The 19415-nt window shown below is 42.5% G+C and overlaps 1 protein-coding gene across 1 annotated transcript; it reads right to left on the bottom strand.

The window, feature by feature from the left end:
* Nucleotides 1-1299: 1299 nt before the first annotated feature.
* On the bottom strand, nt 1300-16053 carry DESI2 (desumoylating isopeptidase 2). The gene is made up of 5 exons (XM_040058797.2): nt 15966-16053; nt 9355-9427; nt 7379-7472; nt 6755-6896; nt 1300-4926 (listed from the first exon to the last, which is right to left on the bottom strand). Exons 1-5 carry the CDS (start codon nt 16002-16004, stop codon nt 4693-4695), a joined length of 582 nt encoding a protein of 193 aa, XP_039914731.1. The 5' UTR covers nt 16005-16053; the 3' UTR covers nt 1300-4692.
* Nucleotides 16054-19415: the final 3362 nt, after the last annotated feature.

Genomic DNA, 19415 nt, shown 5'->3' with positions numbered 1-19415 from the left:
GTATGAGCAATGTCCCTCTCTATGGAGACCCAGAGATAGATGTAGCCTGTCATGCCCAAAGCAAGCTAAAACTATGCCAGTGAAGAATCTTGCATTTCTTTATGTCTAGATCCTGGTTTAGTTCATGATATGCTAATTTTAATGGACCAGATCATGTGAAAAGTACTGAATCCCTACTCCAGCCCAGCAGGAATGGGAGCTACCAGTGGAGCACAGCTGCTTTTCCAAAGAACTGCCATGGCCATGGCCATGGCTTCCCTGAGAAGTTGTTACATTGACAAGTTTGAAGTTTTTTTATTATCTGATTTAGATCAAACCACAGGATTTCAGACAAAGTCAGGAACTGCCTAATAGCCATTTCCATTGCACTGAGAAGAATGAAACACGGAGAAAGAATGGATTTATTCTTGGGAAGTGATTAGACTAAGGTGCTACAGCCGTAGAAAACCTCTGCCTGTTGTGAAGCTGTTCCAGTGACAAATTTGTCATATACTTCTGTATGGCTGAAGAAACTTTTAGAAAATAAAATTTCATTTGGAACATTTCTCTTTTCTTCAATAGCAGCTCCATTAAACACAGCCACTCACCCACCAGCAAACAACGGAGAAGGTACTTTGTGTATTGATCACCTTCCTAGAAGCTGAAAGGCACTCCTGGCCACTAGATGCCAAGAGTGAGTTCATCTGGAACGCACATTAGTTTTAAGTAATTAACTATTGTCAGGTTTCCTTTCAATAGGTTACAAGTTGCTCAAACTCTTTTGGCAGGTTTGCTGGTGATTAGGGAAACAGAAAAGGGAACACATCCGTGTCTGGGCAGCTTCTCCAACAGGTCATGCCCTAGCCGGTGTTCACTAGCATGGACATGTCCTGCTCAGCATGCACAACATGGCAAAGCACATCCCTTTCCCAGCTGCGGGGAGAGATGGGTAGGGACAGCCACAGGACAGCACTCCCACTTATCAGTGCCCTCAACTTGCAGAGAAATCTGTCTGCTGTTAAAACACACGCGCTCATCTGCCTTTGCAGATTCCCACGCCTTTCAGTGCTGGCAAAGTATGTCCTCAAGGGCTGCTGCCAGCTCTGTGCCAGAGCTTGGGACGTTTGGGGAAGATGCCTCACACAAACCAAACCACAGCGCCTGATGCTCATGTCAGCCTAACAGCCTAAAGCTCAGCTACAGGGAACCCTTGGATAGTCTCACAGTCCTTCAAAACCATTGTTCAAAACCAAACATCAGTTTGGGTGGCACTGCCAAAACAAGCTGTAGGTACAGGGGGAGTAACACACAGAGCCAATTTTTTTTTTATAAAAGTATTTTTAATAAACTGATGGATTTAAGTTTAAGATGCTAGACAACTTGTTGCCATGTACAGGTAACAAAAGTCAAAATTCTTTGAATTTTATACAAATACTATGTAGTAAACTTGAATACAAGTTTACAAAAAATGCATCAGTGGATATTCAGCTTCTAACCAACTTCCAACAGTGAAAATTATCATCTATCAATAGTGATCAGAATTGCATTGCAAATTTTAGAAGTAATGCAACTATGTTTTGTTTTTTCATCAAGCCACTCTGAAGTTACCGGTGCACACTGACAGTACATTGGATTTTTTTGGCTTGCTGAACAGAAAATGGCATTCAAATAAAATGACTGAGTTAAACAATGTAATACATATCAAAAGTACTATCTCACAGAAAATTAAACAAGAATGAGAAAGTAAACAGAGCAGAACCCTGAAGTGGTGATATTTTTCTACCCGTTTTGATGGAAAAGATTCCACAGGTGTCCAGCTTTCTCACAGCATTTTGAAGTGCTCTAGTCCTAGCACAGTGTGGTCATTAGTAGACTAAAGTAATCCCTGCTTGGCAGTAATGCTGGTGAAAGGTAACTTGCTCTATTGCTAACAAATTGGAGTAACCACTGGCAGGGTGACTTCCTGCAGGCATCCAGCAGAGGCTGAGCTGACAGCACACAGTTGAAGTTACAGTACTGCTCGCTTTGATACAATACCCAACAACCTTCAGGGTTCAGGTGTCAGTTTCCTCACAGGATTTACAAACGGATGGTTTCAAAACAAACAACAAAAAGTCGTTATGGAGCGTAAGACAGTATTTTCACCTGTACAGCTACCAATAAAATGAATGTTTTTGTTACAAACTTTCCAGTCTGCTTTATAAAAAATAGTCTTAGTTTTACTTCTAAATAAAAACTGTGCTGTGATCTGTCACGGTCTTGCATTGTACATGCTGTAATTGTGTGTGTTAATGAAGGTGTAGAGATTTGTGACCTAGCGCTCTGGATGTATCAGAAGCCTAAAAAGCTGATTTTGGTACATAAAAGGTAGCAATGAAAATTCATTCTATTTATTTTTCCTAAAGTCTAGGAAAAGCTACAGTACTTTGCTAGATCAGTGGCCTCAACCCTGAGCTGAATTAAAGGACCTGCCCTGGCCAAGAGACTTAGTCACATTACTACCACAGCTGTACAGCAGAGACAAAGTGACCTGTCTGCAGCCTGTTGTCTGAGCTGTGAGTAATGCGAGATTCAGGTCTGTAATGCTTGAGAGTTGACTGGAGACCACCATAATCATTTTCACTACAGGGGAAAAGAGGGAAAGGAGAACTCAAATTCAGAGTGGAAAGCACGAAAGGAGAACTTAAATTCAGAGTGGAAAGCACTCAACAGGGAGGGTCAGTATATCCAGCTTCTGGAGATCAAACAGAGAATGAGGTTAGTGACAGACTCACCAGTCTTAAGCATTTCCCACTTGGCAGAAGAGATTATTAAAACACGTACCAAAATACAGTTATGGAGACTTTTACTACTATCTCACTCTTTCCAGAAAGTCTCACTTCAGAACTGAGAGTGTCCCTCTCTCTGTACTACACTGCATCACAGAAGATAAGCGAAAACCTAAAGTCTGTCGGATGAAGGATTCAACCCAGGTGGCAGCAGAAAAACTTCCACTTGTTTCTAACACAAGTTGGAGTTGGCAACCATAAGAATTCTTACTACGATACAGCTACTGCACCTTCCCGTAGGGTTCAGTGGCACCACTACCCACGGCCAGGAGCACTCGTAACATGAAGTTTTTTGCCTCCCAAGAGGACTTTTTTTTTTGCTTTTAAACAGCAGAAACCGCAGAGTCGGTATTTCATTCAACAGAAAAACTAAACCCAGCAAACGACTGTAAGTAAAGCCTGTAGGAATCATTCGTATTTCCACTAATGCACACTTCTTTGTGAGCTGATCGGTTTAGGGATAGTATGGTTTTTGTTAGTTTAAGGCAGCAAGTCTTACAAAATACTCAAGCTCACCTCCTTCATGTTTGTGCTACTGTAGCCTCATGTGCACAATAGAACCTCACTAATTTACACCAATGATTGGAAGAACAATTAATTCTCTTGGTAAATGAACAAGAATAAGGCATTCCATTATATATTCTGATCACTAATTATAATTTAGCTCTAATTATAATCTACCAGCAAACATACTTCTGTGTTTTAGAAAATAATATCTCTTACCTTCAGATATAATTACGTGTGCAGATTAGTGGGTTCTGCTGTGTAAACACGCAGGTGCATAAGCAATTTTCAGGTTTTTCTTCATTACATCTGATAAGAAAGTTAATGCCACAGATAGAGACCGTGGGAAAATAAATTAGGATTTTTTCTATCACTTGTGCAGATATGCACAACTAGGCAGTAATTTATAGCTCAAAAAAGAAGGACAAATGTTTACAAACTCAAATGAAGCAAAATCAGCAGCAGGAAGCAAAGGCCATTCCCCAACCATAAATGGCTTGTTTTACACGATTCCAAACTATATGAAACAAACAAACAAAAGGAATACAAGTACTAACTTATATACACAAGTTTGAAATCAAGTAAAGCAAAGAAATGAAAGATTTGTTGATGCTTCTAGCAGATTATATTCATGTGTTTAAATCCTGAAGTAAACTGCAAGTAAAGACACAAGACAGGATGAAAACTACATGGCTGAATTGAAAAAAAAGAAGAAATTGATTGATGTGCATTGCAATGAGATAGAAATTTCCCTTCATATGTGCAAAAATCCACAGTTTCATTAATGTAGAGGTCATACTTCTAGGAACAGATTTTAGACCAAACCAGTCTCCCTACATCATGGACTCTACCTGTTTACATCAGCCACTTTAAGTGCACAGTACCCTGTTCACATATATAGTATTCTGCAGTTTCTGGCATTCCTCAATTTAATGTTCTCCTGCCTTAAATCTTGAAAACAAAGGGGAAAGTTCATCCAGGGCATCATACCACTGCTTTTGATTTGTACCAACAATTAAATCAAACTCAAATTCTTTCTTCTTCCATGGTAGCAGGAGTCCTTACAGGACTTGTAAACAGCAGTACACAATACTGTAAACAAATAATTTAAGTTCTGCTTTATGCAAGATGTTAAGTTAACTCAGGTCTACCAAACAGGTGAAAATGAAAAGGGTGGCTTCACACAAAATCATTCCCTTTTCTCTCAGCAATTCCTTTCACTACGTAAATAATCCTGAGCTGAAACAGGGGTTGATGAGAGCTTTTTTTTTGCATATAAAAACAGTGTTCTAGAGTTGGCTCTCATGTTCTGTCAGGAAGTCAATTGCTGAAGAGATCAAACTTGAAGTATTTCAAACCATTTGCTACTTTGGAGGAGGACTTATAATTTGGTGTGGCGTCCAGTTCTAGACCCAGATGCAGAGCTTGCCAAGGAAGCTGATGCTGCTGCATCCTCAGCTTCCTCCAGCTCATCGTGCAGCTCCTGGCTGACACTAGACTGGAGGGCTGCAGGAGTTAGCCACTCCTTTGGCAGGCAGCTCTGGAGGAAGGGTATACAAGAGCTGAAGTAGGCAAGGCGATTCACCCATCGTGGAATCTCTTTTCCACAGAGAATCTATGGGGGAAGGAAAAAGAAAGGGTTAATTTGCTTCCTGGATTCAGCAGTAATGAAGCTGCAGTACTGTAAGTAAAGAGCAAAAGCTGCAGCAACCTTAGTTTACATATCACAAATGCCAGTCAAGAAGCACGCAAGTTAGCTGCATTATGACAACTTTCTCCATCAGTAAAGGCAGCATTCCAAGTCCCATAAAGACACCTATATTCCACTGTGAAAGCCGGACACATGGCTGGTTCTATGATTTTCTTAGAAGTCCTAAAAGCCTAACCCTCTCACTCTTTTTGAATAACTTCTATAAAAGGCACAGAAATTAGTCAAGCTATGGTTTCTGTTCAGTGCTAATTCCTCAGAAAGAGAAATTGCAGGAGAAACCCTACTATTACAAAAAAGCACTTGAAATCAAGTGTCAATACCACAGTTGTATGGAGCTACACACACAGCCGAGGCTCTCTACTGTGGTGGCCTCTGACAACTTCCACAAGACGTCACTATCCTACAACACAGGCCAAGCACACACTTTGGTTCACTGGAACAAGAGAAACTGTACAATGCACAACTCAGTTCAACTCCTCAAAAATTTATATAGTTGCATTAAGCACTAATTTTTACTGCATATCAGTCATTAAATTATTTTGTTGTCACTATTCAAGGAGTGAGCTATTTAACTACCTCCACATTCACTTCTGGTATTACAGTGCAAATTTGGAGAACATGAGCATTACTCTGCCGTAACTGAGCAGCATTTAACTTGCAATTATACCCACTTTTATAGTCAATTTGAACACTAAATAGGACAAGACCTATAACTGAAACAATATGACCATGCAGCTGAAGAGTATGGTGAAACTCTGGCCATATAGGCCAGATTTCACACCAACTGCAGCTTCGTCAGTGCCTCACCCTACTTACTTGTACGAGCATTGCACATGAATCATCATCTCAATAAAATTTTCCACTACCACTGGAAGATCAGTCTACACAAAACACAGGCTATACAGTAAGTACACATTGGGAAAAAAGCCCAATTAAAATGTATGAAAGTTCACCTGGGAGAAATAGCCATCCTTGTTTTGGAGTGTGTCAATGAAACATTTGAATAAATTCTGGCAAGCAGAGATTGTCAAATATCGATGAAAATCAAAGTTTCCATTCCCCTCTTTGTCCTGGGTTACTTGTTCCTGACCCTTTCCCTTGTGTGGATACACATGTGAATGATCAGGCATTCAATCATATTGGCAAACTGGTCATGTTACAACAAAGCCGAGGAGGAAAAGCAAAGCGTGTTCGACTCCTCGGTCAGATACTCTACACCACCACTCAAGTATCTACATGACCAGGACATGGGTGCTGGCAGAGCAGTAACTTGACAAAAGCCCCTCAAGCAGAAGAGTAACATTATCTGGGTAACTTTAATACCTTTGCTAGTCTTTAACATTAGGTCATAACTTTGAAATTATTTACAGTGTGATGGTTCTGTGGAGAAATACAAATAATCTTCTAAAAATAGCATGTAGTTCTATCTTCAGTAGCAACTCCTGAAACAACTAAAATTATTTTGAAATCCTGTTAATACTTTATTTACTAGGTATCTCTTTAGGAATGTACCTCTGCTCTAACACAAGCTATGTATGACAACAATATTTAGCAGCAAAATCTGGTGCTTTGGACATAAGCACAAATGCAACCTGAAAAATTATGACATTTTCCCAAGGCAACAGAGACAGTAATTTGAAAAAGAAACCAAACGTTACAAAGGACTAGAAGGAGAGGATGCTCTGTAGCCACCTGTAAAGCCACCTCTCTATAGGCCTTTGGGTTAGTTTACCTCAGATAAAGCTGAAGAAAAGTGATTGCAGTTTTTGTGCATTAGGTGATAAGCATTTCCTTTGAATTCCTTTCCAAGCTCTTCTACTATTTTTTCTATATCATCTTCCATAAAGTCAGTACTGCCTAGAACCACAGCCTCTCTAGAAGAGAAATAGAAAGTAGAAGGTGATCAGGCTCCCATGATATAGGTGACTACTGTTCATACATTGCTCAAGTCACTTCACTGGTGGGTAGCAAGATCTTTCTGTTCTCCAAAAATAACAAAGGTTCTTTCTATTCCATTTTATACCATCACTTTCATCTTTTTCATGAGAGATAATGTTTCCTTGCTGATTACCCACCTCGAAAAAGTTACTGCATTTCTTATGCTGTATGAGTAATAAGAGTTAGCCATAAGTACTCAAAATTTGTATGCATTTCAGGAATTTAATGGTATGCTAAAAACTTTCTTGGCTGTAGACACTTCATTGTCTCGTCACCTCTGTTTTTCATTTCTATGCAAACACATGAATTTCTCAGAAAGTCAGAAATCCTGTACAATTCCATCCTCAAAACTAAATGCAACAACTTGTCTTTTTCATATACTTTCCCAAAGAGCAAGAAAATAGGCAATCTTTCTTACTTAAATTTAAATGTTTCTCCTAGCTCAGAAGCATTTCCTGGTGAAATCTCAAATATTCCAGAAAAAGGGTATGGATGACCACCATAGGCAAATTCTGAAAGAGAAAGCTCAGATTTAACAAAACCAGAATCTGATGACAGTAAAAACAGCAGAGCTCACTGACTCAAAGGTGACTTCACAAAGATCTAAAGCCAGCAATCAGACATATTATTTACATGGGGAGCAAATGAAATGAGCTGGAAATTAATAGTTTTGTCAGTTACTACTCAGCCTAAGTAAAAACTGACAGGAAAATTCCTACAGCAGTGTACAGGTTTAACTTGAACAACTTTGCAGTAAGTCCATATTGTTTTCATTGTATAAGTGAGCATTTACAAGTTAAATTGCACATCTTTATACATACTTGTCTTTAGAATTCAACTTACATCTAAACTGGGGATTTGAAGTACTGCATTCTCAGAGGTCTGACGGCACTTCTGTTCAAGTGTACACTACAGTCCTCAGTGTGGCAGTGCCTAGGGGCCTAATAGGTTTTTTAAATTTTCTGATTTCCTAGAGTTAAACTGTCACAAGTTCTTTACCATAATAAGAAAGTGAACCAGTGCATGCATCTCAAGTCTGCACACAGCATCTGCTGGCTTAAGCACTCATGCTACATGAAAGTATCACGGTGTGCTGTAGCTTCCGTCTGTGTCTCTATGATAACAGAGCATGCCGCACCCAGAGTGTAATAAAAAGCTTTCAGCATGACTTCACACTTCCCTTCCTCAAAACTCCTAACACATCACCCAAGTCTAGCACTCAGTTTTGCAGATAATCTTTTTTACAACAGGTTAATAAATAAAAGGTTTGATGTGCCTTGAAAAATGCAAGTCATTGTTTTAGCAGGGGCATGACCTGCTATATGAGAAAGCTGCTATAATCCCAACAGGAAGGGAGGCACATGTATTTGGCATGGCTCAAAAACTGGGTTTCAGGCACAGCACTGCCAAGAGTCAGGTCTTTCTGGGCCAGATTAAAACAAATTAAAAAAAAAAAAAAGTTTTAACAATAAGCATTGTATTTTGTCAATTTGTTGCTCTGGTAACACTTGCAAAACCAGATCCAATGTGACTGAAACACAGTTTAAGATAACTTCAGGCAGTTTGGTCTTTGGAGTGCATGTCCTGCCTTTTGCCCCTTCCCCTCACCTCCAAACACATTAAAAAAAAAAAAAAAAAACAAACCTAAAAAAACCCACTGCAGTAGATTTTCCTTCTTTAACTGGACTACTTTCAGCAACACCATCACCCTGCAGTGTCATTATACTTTGGGCAGAAACACCTCAGACCTGAGCCCCGTGGTGTGGTGTGCACAAAAACACCTTCTGGCTGCAATGCAGGTTCAAAGTGGTCTGAACAGACCAGGAGGCTGTAGCAGCCAAGCACAACCTATTTAGCCAACTGAAAAGCACTGCTGTTATTTATCACAAGGGCATCTTTTATGAACAGCATGCATGGGTTGCCTTTGAAAGAAACTGTCTCTAAAACAAACCAACCTACCAAAATCGAATAGACTTTTTCCTGAGCATCATGCACTTTTAGGTGCTTCTCTGCAACAGATTACTGTTCCTGCAGTTAAAAATTAACTCCTTGCACTAAGTGCTGACAGAAAACCGAGGAAAAGATTCAACCATGCTTACACAAAGCACACATTTGTTTTATATAGGTTTTTTTAAGTATTTCCAAACCTAAAATAAAGATTTTTGTCCTGTCTGAATAAGTTGCAGACTTTTTCATAGTTGTATAGCTTTATACAAAAGAATGCACAATGGCTACCAGATTATTCATGTCCAAGGTTTTTTTTCCAGAGGCAGAATAGATGAGAAAAAAGATAAACAGGTTTCAAGAGCTAGGCTCCCCTCACTACCTGAAAAATGCTTTTTAAATAACAGTATTACTGAAACAAAAAGTAAATTACACTTTTCTTGTACATACCTCGGCCATACACCTCTATACCTGAATGAAACACTCCAATTCCAAGGGAAGAAGTATATTCATTCATCCAATACTAAAAGGAAAGAAGGAAAAAAAAAACAACCAAACCAAAACTCTAGTTAGTTTGCAGTACAGATTTATCTTCTCAGAACAGACTGTCCCCCACATCAAAAGCATTAAACCCTATCACAAAGTATTAAACCCTATCACAAAGTGGAAACTGCACAACCCATTTTATGGGAACAGAATGTCACTAAAATTTCCCAGCTGTACGCAGTCGATTAATTCCATTAGGTTCTATTCCAGTGTTTTAGTGCCGTCAAAGTTTGTCAGCCAAGGAGTCTGTACCTGGGAGAAATCCAGATCAACCTTCTGTTTGTCAACAAGCTGTAGGTTGTAAAGTTTGCCATTAGGTGGAATACATTCTAGAATAAATCGCTGTAATTTTAAGGAGCACATTTTCCTTCCAAGTACATCAGAATGTAGGACTGTGAGATACACTCACAGACTGTCATTAATAGTAATGACCACACCTGCCTAAGAACAGATGAGCACAAGACATACTCAGAGATGGACTGAAATTACCCTATTATATTTTGTCTTTGAATACTCAATTAGAGATCACCATACAAGAGAAAGCTCTCTCCAGGCTGCTGATCCATGGGGCTCCAAACATGAGGTTTAAGTCCTTTACACAGGTCTGACACTTGTTTCCAACATATCACTTGTATTGTAGCCAACAAAAAGCAGACGCATTGCAAAAGGAGTCAGAAGTGGAATTTTTGTAGAAAAGGGAAAAATACTACAGAAAGGAAACTTCCCTTAGTGCTTTCCCTTTTCTTTTATGAAAGTGCAGAAGCAGCAAGTGTCTATCAGAAGCTGACTGTTACTCTCAAGACCCCAAAGATGTAGAACTCTGGAAAAGGAAAACCTCAAAGTACTCTTTCCCTGTCTACATCACCACCCTCAAAGAATCAATCTCCACGCATTAAAAGATTTCAAGTGACACAATTTGAGCAGGAACCTGAAACAAAGTTTAAAAAAAAAAAAAAAAAAAAAAAAAGTGCCTCAGTTGTGTCCTTAAAACTGAAATTGGCTAGCAAGAAAAACCTCAGGAAAATACAAGGAAAGCTTTATTTTGTCAATTACTCCAGTAACAGTTTTTTTTCTTCCCAGAGCTTCTCTGTGAGCTTTTACAATGCAGACTTCAAATAGTCAACTGGCAGGCAGGACACAGGCTGAGGTAGTACCTCTGGTAAATTAATACTGGTTTAGCAAGCAGGCAGAAAAAAAGAAGTTGTCTTCACACAACCTGGTGACATAATAAGTGTTTTCTGATGCAAAGCCACTATGCAGCACAACCGATGATAAAAACGTAAAAGGTTGCAGGTGTCACACTTGAAGATTTGCTGGCTGGAGTCAGTGTGTAATTTACAATGTCACTGCAAACATTACAGCATGTAAGCTTTCTGTCTCCCAATAAAAATGATACACTAAACCTCAGGTTGACAAGCTATTAATAAAAACAAAGACAAGTTAAATGGCAAAAAGAGCATGTCATGCCAATAGTTACAAACAGACAAGCCAGCTGTGGGAAATTTTGTCAATGCGAATTAAGAGAAGGCAGATTTTGTGCCTTATATTTATTTAAAGTTCAATTGTGATCCATGGATAAACTTTACATAAGACTAAACTTTACAATTTACTTTAATTTCTGGCTTTATCAGTGTAGTGCTATGTTAGCTTGTGGGGTATGGGTGACTACACTAAATCATCACCTTAGTCTATTTAAAGGGTTCAGCAGTTCCTTCCTTTCACCCCCCAGAAAAGAGCAGAGAGCAAGTCTGTATGAACAAACTACATCCAGAAATACACTGCATTAATTTACTCTGTATAGAAAGATGGGGAGAGCACGAAGAGGCAAGAAAGGAAAAGGATGTGAAGACTACTCATCTTAGTGGGTTTGTGAGCATAAAAAAATGGGATTCTGCTCACGAGGTGAAATCAAACTCCCCATGAAAACAGAAGAGCTACTGCAACATAAATGCGTTCCAGTTCTGAAGCCCTTCCTATCCCAGTTTACCAGCTCATCGTTTCAAAATAGTTTCAAGTTTATATTTATTTATAGTCAAAGCCGTAGGGACAGTCAACGTACAGTTTGTTATCGTTGGAATAAAGTACGTTTGCCTAATGGGAAGGTGTATCCAAATGAACCCAGCCTAGAACTGAGCTAAACAGGGTCTCTGGTGCTCTAGTCTGTCCCTCTCCTGGGCACTTGTAGCCAGAAAACTCAGAACCTGGCTACTGCATTCCAAACCACCTACATAGCACGTACCCATGGGATCTGTTAATGCCAAGCAAGGTTATGGCTGCTCTCTGAAAACAGAACAAAACTTACACAGGATACCTCACATGCAGCAGAATAGAATAAAGCCTAGTTGGTTATTAGAAAAAAATGAGGGGAAAAAAGTATTGGTGGTATTCCCCACTCACAACCCCAAGAAACCAAACGCAAAGTATCGGGAGGAGAGAGAAAGTGAATCACCAAGCCTTCTCACTGATCCCCACAGAAGCAGATGAACGGGATGGAAAGCTGATCCGACAGGGTATTCAGCACAGCCCGCTCCTATCCAAGCACGCGCTCCCTCTTACCGGTGCTACCTAAACACTCGGGGCTCGCTGCACTGCACAAAGGGAGCACTGGTGGCAAAGAAAACCGAAGTCAGCAGCTTTGGAAGAAGTGCCTGAAGCAAGCTGGCACTTTGCTTCATATTTCCAGTAAGAACAGAATAGGTTAATTGAAGATAAAAGAATTTCAATGAGGCAAAATTACTTTCCCCCTAGGAACAGTAATTATATCTAATTATTACTTAATCTGGATGAGCAATTGGAAGGTTGGTCCCATTTACTCACTGAACAAAATGCCTTATCTCACTGAAGGAAGAAATGCAGGACAAATGCAAGAAAGAGTGCTGAATTTGGCTGCAGTTGGAAAGATTATATATAACTTACAAAATAAGATTGTAAATTAAATTACATCTGTATAGCTCACTGGTTCAGTAACATGCCCAAACTGATCCCAAGTGCTACATCCTTGTTTCCATTACACAAACTGGATTCCCTTTAGTCTTGATATGGATTTTGCCATAGTAGTATGCTGCAATCCCATACCCTCAATATTTTGCAATATGTCAGTCTTGTAAAACAGGCTTTCAGGTTTAATCTATCATAAGGAAAATAATAGAGAAGTATTTTTCTACGTGCACAATAAAGTTATATCACTACAAGAAAAACACTACTCCCAGGGCTTCAAAAGTATCTTCAGAGGTTTCATTTACATTAATACTTTAGCTTATTATTGCCTTATTTGACAAGGGAAAAAGTAGGATACTACTTGGGCACAAAAAACCCTCGACTCCTAAAAATAGCAGTTAGTTAAAATGAAACTATAAAGCACTCCAGTTCTCAAAACACAATATATCAAAGCCTTCACCCTACCCTTTTAATGATCATAAAAGATGTTCAAAGGCATGAACTGTACCACGTAAATACACCCTTAAGCTTCTCTCCCTCCATAAAGTTACCACTGCTTGAAAGTTGACTTTCTTCTACAACACACGCACCCCCCTCACACTCTGGTCGCATCAAAGACTTTTGCTTTTTCAAGCACTAAGGACATTGGAAGGGTATGTCCTCCAAAAACAACCAACTCTCTCCTATGAGGAGTTCCAACAGCAGCAAGGTCACTTAGTATTCCCCCACATATCTAAGCAGCTGCCTGGGAAATTAAGCCAGAGTTTGCGTTCTGGTTAAAATAAAGCTGTTCGTTATAATAGTAACATTGGTTCTGTCAACCAGGTGAATAACAATGGTCTCTTGCTCCAAAAGAGAAACAAAAAAACCCTAAACTACAAAATAATCCCAAACCCACTTCCAAGTGACATGGAATGTCAGAAGCGAAGAGCAAACCCGCTAATGCCTCAAATACACCGTCGGTATGGTTTGGTGAATAAAACCGAACTTCAAAACTGCTATTACAGGAGACTCCTCCCTTCTCCCACCCACTCCTAGTGCCCCCAAATAAAGCAGTACCATTGATTTCAGCAGGCTGTTGTACAAGCAGTAAAAACTGCTAGGCAACATGAAAGCGAGGCTTTGGTTTCAAACAACTTTCAAATGGACTGAGATGTGGTTTAGCAGAGGAGTTTGATGAAGGCAGTATCTTTCAGACATCACACAAACCTGTGTTTTTCTCATCAGTTTGAAGGAAAAATGATTCTCTAATGGTCAAATAAAGTACATATCACTACAAAACAACAATTGGGACTGAAGCAGGAAATAGAAATATTCTCCTTAGTGGTTTCATCTTATACTATGTATAATCTGTGGTGATGTGCAGCTTCAACCATTAAAGTCACCCCTACATGTAACCAAATATCTGCAAATAAATGTGTTTGGCTGCTTCTTTTGGAGAGCAAGTTCCTTCCACAGATGGTGACTTCAGAGGCTGTGTGAATTCTCAAGAGAGGCAGAACCCCAGTAATAACAACAGGATAACCAACAGTCCCTAACATGTCCTTAGGAAAAATATGACACTAGCTTTTAGGAGTACACCCTTCCTGTTGTTTTTTTTTCCTTGCTTCCCTCATGTCGACTGCCAACCTTCCTAGGATGGCTGGAGTAAAACTGATCCCAGCAATTCAGCTCTGGAGGAAAAAGAAAGGAGGATGTGAATGAAAGAGTAGACTATCACAAGAGAAAAAGAAACAGCACGCTGAAGTCACACCCCCAGTGCTACCATCATAGCGAGAATGGACTTTCTTAGAGGCCATGGCACTACTTTCCAGGCAGGCATTTACACAGGAGTCAGTCCACTCTGTTAAGGTTTCACAGCCTGCCTGTGCCCACTTTGCACAATTAAGCAAGTCTTTGTGAGAACAGTGGGTCTTCCACTTTGGTGAGTCAGAAGTGCATCAAGCCTTGACTTCAAAGATATTCTTATGTAAGAGTCACGAAACCGAAGTCCTACTTCTTTCTCTGTACAAATATTTATAGTTAATATATGTAAAACCATCTTTCTTTATGCTAAAAGAGATTCCCAGTATATAAATTTGCACTGTAGTCCAGAGAAGTCATATATATGCATGCGACAGGGCATCAAACCCTTCTCAAGTCTAGTATAACTAAGGCACACTGTGACTTTTTCTCATATTAGCATCACATATGAGCTCAACCAGGTGCGCACAGACCCTTTTTGTTTTTCCTCCCATCTCTCAGAAAATCACAGTGAACAGACTGTTCCTGTCTCCAGTCGCCCCTCACTGTCCATAATGAAGGAAACCAAAGTCGAAGTAAAAGACTGTAATTACTGGAGAGGGAGCTCAAACACAGGAGTGGGCAAAAAATCCCCTCAAAAAGGGACATTGATTTCTAAGGTAAGTATTAGAGTGAAAGAAAATCGTGACAAAAATCAGGCTAGTTGTTATGATATTGCAAATATATTTGATTTCAAGCCAGATAGCTCCCTATTGATTGCCATTAAACATTTTAGCATTTGAATGTGACTGTTCCCAAGCAAAACAAACTGTATTTTCTCACTTCCAGCAGTCACTCACAATACACTATATACCTTCACCCCTTCAGAACAGCGAAGGTACACTTTAAAATGGTGGTGGTAGGAAAGCCTATCCAAAATAAGCTAAGTAACACAACCACTGTCACCTGAAGCTAGTTCTCCATCTTACTGTCCCTCGATCAGTAGACTCATAACTTGGTCAGAGAACTGCTGTCACTTGTTCTAATTTCCAGCGACTGGAACCCATTAACGGATAATATTTTCTTATTACTTATCCAAACCTCCTGCTCCATGCAGGTACTTACACCTCATTTGTTACCATGGCATTTGAGCAGCTTCCAGCTGAACGTAAGACAATACCAGAGTTGCTGTAGGTGCCACATAAAGATTATTCAGGAGGGAGGGAAGGTGAGCTCATACAGCTGCAAATCAAGCTGGAGTGGTCCTTTTATTTCTACCAAGCCACAGCCATAACAAAACTATTAAAAAAAATATATGGTCTAGAAAAAAATCACCTTACTGACACTGTGCTAAAAAGCTACTTATCCTTGCAGAGATAGAGGATATCCCGAACTACCATTCTCCTGGAAACCTGGACCCTTTTCTGGTTTTCGCGAGCAGAAAGGCAGGGCCTCCCCGCTGCTGAGCTGTGGGGCAGTAGCAGAGGGAGCAGCACAGTCCAGGGACGCTCACGGCAGGGAAAGTTTTCCCCGCGACAGGGAGCGGATCCACCTGTCACTGGGATACCCAGCTCGGCAAACTTTTTGTCGCAGGTCACAGAGGGGCTGTAGAAATCGTCAGACCTCCCAAATCACCGCCCTCGCCCCCCCGCCCCTTCCCTCCCCTCCCCGGGTTCGTTATTTCGCTCGCTCCGCCACCCGCGCATCCAGCTCCCGCGGGGACAGGCATGGGAAGGGCAGGCGAAGTTTCCCGGTCGCCCTGGCCTCCGCAGGTCAGGACACTCCTCGCCGCCGCCCTACCGGGAGGGGGCCGAGACCCCCGCCCCGAGCCGCGCCGTGCCGTGCCGGTGGCTCACCATGTCGTAGACGTTCAGGATCACCAGCTGGTTCGCCATCGCCGGCGGCCCGCGGGCGCCCCCCGCCCGCTCGGTCGCTCCCGCTGCGGCGGCGGCGCCGCTCAGGCCGGCGGCGGGGCGGTGCGGACCCCCGGGGGCCGCTTCCTCCTCGTCCTGCCTGTTGCTGCGGGGCGGCGGGGGGCGGCGGGCACCATGGAGCCGCCGCCGCGGAGGGACGGGGCCGCGCCCCCGGGAGACGCGCTCAGCCCGCGGCCGGCAGCGGGGGCCGGGCGGCGCGGGGGGCAGCGGGCGCGGGCCCCACCCCGGTGGCGGCGGCGGTGCCGGCGGCGGGCGGGGAGGAGTGAAGGGAGGAGGAGGGAAGGCAGAAGCGCCGGGGCGGGCCGCGCCCTGCCTGGCGCCGGGCCGGGCCGCGGGACGGCCGGGCAGCCCCGCCGACGGGCGCAAAATGGAGCCGCTCCAGCCCGCCCCCAGCGCCCGAGCGGAGCGGCGCGGCCGCGACTACAGCTCCCGGCGCGCCGCGCGGGAATGCGGGCTGGAATGCGGCTCCCGGCGTGCCCGGCGCTGCCCCGGCCCGCCCCGCGGCCTGGCCGGGCGGGGGCTGCGGGGGCTGCCCGTGCCGTGCCTGCTCCCTGCCTCGTCCCGGCCGCCTCCTGAGGGGGATGTCCGGGGCGGCCGGAGAGCGCTGCTGTGGCTCCCTCGGGCCTCAGGGGACCCGACCCGGCACGGCCCCGCTGGGCCCCCCTGCCCTGCCCCGGGCCGTGCGTCTAAGGCGCTTGGTTTCCAGAGGAGAATTAGCTAGTTCCCGGTCCGTGGCCGCGCTCACAGCATCCCCCGGCATCGCCATTTCACGTTTGAGTTCAGTGAAGGACGGAAATTTTAAGTGGCTCGGCAGAAAGGACGCCTGAGCCGCGCGGACCTGGGGATAACCTGTGATAACGAGTGGATGCTGGTGAAGGCAATGGCCGCTTCTAAGGCGGCAGGCTCCTTCCGAGAGTAACCTTCCCATATAAGCTTCCTCTATAACCTTGTCAAGCAAAAGCAAAACAAAAATCCATTTGTTAAAAGCTGGAGAGCAGCAGGAAAAAAAAATTTGCATTTTCTCTTCCAGAAGATTCGTTTTTATAAAGACAAGCAGTTCCCATTCATAGCACTTTTTAAAAGACGCTGTTCACAGCAGGCTGTGGATGTGTCCTTGGGACAAAGCTGCTGCAAGAGGGAGGATGTTCCCACTCCAGGGGTGTCCTGCCTTCCACTGTCATTTCTGGCAGCAGACATTTAGATGTTGAGCCCCTCTTCCTTAGCTAAAATTCCAGTCGGCTGCTGAGCTCCATTTTGTGTGCAGAACAGCTTTGTCCCTCGAGCACTACAGCATAGCTGATGCAGGCAGGTAAAAAAGCAATTTCCGCTTTGGGGAGTGATCTCTGGTTAGAGGAAACAAGTACTGTTGCAAAAACTTACAATAGATCTGGCTCCTGATTGTCAGAATATGTAATTCTGACACCTGAGGGACCTGTATGTGAACCTGAGGTTGGCAGTAATGCCTTACTTTGCCAGTAAAATATGTGGATGGACCCGTAAGTCCATTGGGTAATGTTCTTTGCTCCTTTGGCTAAAAGCTAGGAAACTCGTGGTTATTAAACCAAAACGTTTTGTGGGAAAAAGTTGCTTCCATGTTAAGGAATACCGAGGAAAATATAATTGTTTCTTAAATCTGCAGGGGTCAAAAACCTTACCTGAAAAGGCAGGGGCTCCATTTCCAACTAACAGTATGCATTAACTGGAAGGCAGAAATAGACTTTTGGAATTACTTGTAACAAATCACCTAGTCTTCACTGTCTCTTTGTTTTCTGTCTATAAGATGTGTTGTAAAGCAGAAGGAGAGGAAAACGTAACTTGTAGCCTGTAGTGACAGGAGAGAGAAATTTCTATGAAGAATAAATCCCAAAAGTGTCATTTATTTGACTTAAAAGTTGAATTTTACCATTTAAATACTAGATTTAATAGACAGAGGAATAACACAGTATTACTGCTCTGACTTCCTCAGTGATGTAGCCTATCTTTTCATGCAGTTATCCGCAAAAGACAAGAAAATCCTTTTGAGCCAAAAGACTGATTAGGTAGGTGTCAGAAGCAATGTTAAGCATGAGTGAATACTGCACAAAGTTATGCCATATATGGTGTGTGTTATAGCAGTTTGCATTTATCTGAGTAGTTGGGAGAGAGAGAGGAAGTACAGTATAGGGACACTCCAAGATGCCCACAGAGATCAGTCTGGCTGTTTGGTCGAGGGGCAGAGATCAGTCATGGCTACTGTCACCACAAAAAAAGCACAATGTGTGAACCCAGGGACTTCTGAATTGTAAAACTGAAAAACAAGGTGTCTGAGCCCTTAATGGGAACACAGATCTCAGAGAAGAACACAAACCAAAGCAATTGTTTACCAATCTGTGCTACGTTTACTTTATGCAGCGACATGTTTCTATTCTTGTATTGGAGCAATACACTCAAAGAGCAGTCTGGTGTCTCTGTCTTTATGGCAAATGCTATTACCTGTTTCATTTTCAAAGGTGTAGAAATAGTCAAGATTAGAGGAGCACCCATTTTCAGCCATAAATGAGAGGTTAGAGAAGCCCAAGGTGCCTTGGATTCACAGAAAGGTGCAGTTTCTGGAAATTTTCTTAAAAGATTATAAAAAATGTAGAAATCTGGCAGAAGGATTTAATGAGCATTTAAAATCATCTGTTATCCATCGCCTTTTCCCCTTGATGATCACAGCTGTTCAAAGACAACGAAGAGTGGCCTTGCAGTGGCATCTGCCTGGTCTCTCACCAGTCACAAAGGTATGCTGTCTCATCTTGTAAATTGTGCATGTCCACCTGTCCTAGGGCTGTCCTAGGGTGACTTAATGATGCTTGTATCCCCAACTGTCTGTTCTGTTTGTGCTGTATATTGAGTTCTGTGCCTTTAAGACTGGTTCTAAGAGCAAGGAGAAGCGCCGAGTTTGTTTTGAGAAAACTGCCTGACTCCTCCACATCCTTCTACGGACAGCGTGTTTGGCGGAGGCTTGGAGAGACTGCAGGACAGAGATCTTTTTGCTTTTAGTTAGTTTCAGCTAGCTAGGGCAGAGAAGTTCTCTGGACTCTTTCTTCCTTTTTTTTTTTTTTTTTTTTTTTTTTTTTTTTTTTTTTTTTTTTTTTTTTTTTTTTTTGGGAGCAGGGCTGGGCTGTTTAAACCTGCTCTGGACAGAAAACCCAGGGGAGCACTGGGGGCTGCACCTGCTGCTCACTGGGGCCTGGACCTCGGCATTTTCCAGCAGCGCCGGAGGGACTGGGACTGAGGAGAGACTGAGAGAGAGCCGAGCTACACCCACGGCAAGGACTTTCTCAATTTGCTATCTCACTTCAGAAGGAGACGTTTTATTGTTTCATATTATTCATTCTTTATACTTGT

This window comes from Hirundo rustica, chromosome 3 (genome assembly GCF_015227805.2).
Source record: "Hirundo rustica isolate bHirRus1 chromosome 3, bHirRus1.pri.v3, whole genome shotgun sequence".
Classification (NCBI taxonomy): Eukaryota; Metazoa; Chordata; class Aves; order Passeriformes; family Hirundinidae; genus Hirundo; species Hirundo rustica.
This window is presented reverse-complemented; position numbering and strand designations above follow the sequence as displayed.

Excerpts from the sequence above, each read along its gene's own strand:
- DESI2 (XM_040058797.2), bottom strand. The coding sequence starts at position 16,004 with ATGGCGAACCAGCTGGTGATCCTGAACGTCTACGACATG. Across the intron at positions 9,428-15,965 it reads TCCTGAACGTCTACGACATG|TATTGGATGAATGAATATAC; the intron begins GTGAGCCACCGG and ends CTTTCCTTTTAG. Across the intron at positions 6,897-7,378 it reads GGAGAAACATTTAAATTTAA|AGAGGCTGTGGTTCTAGGCA; the intron begins GTAAGAAAGATT and ends TTTCTCTTCTAG.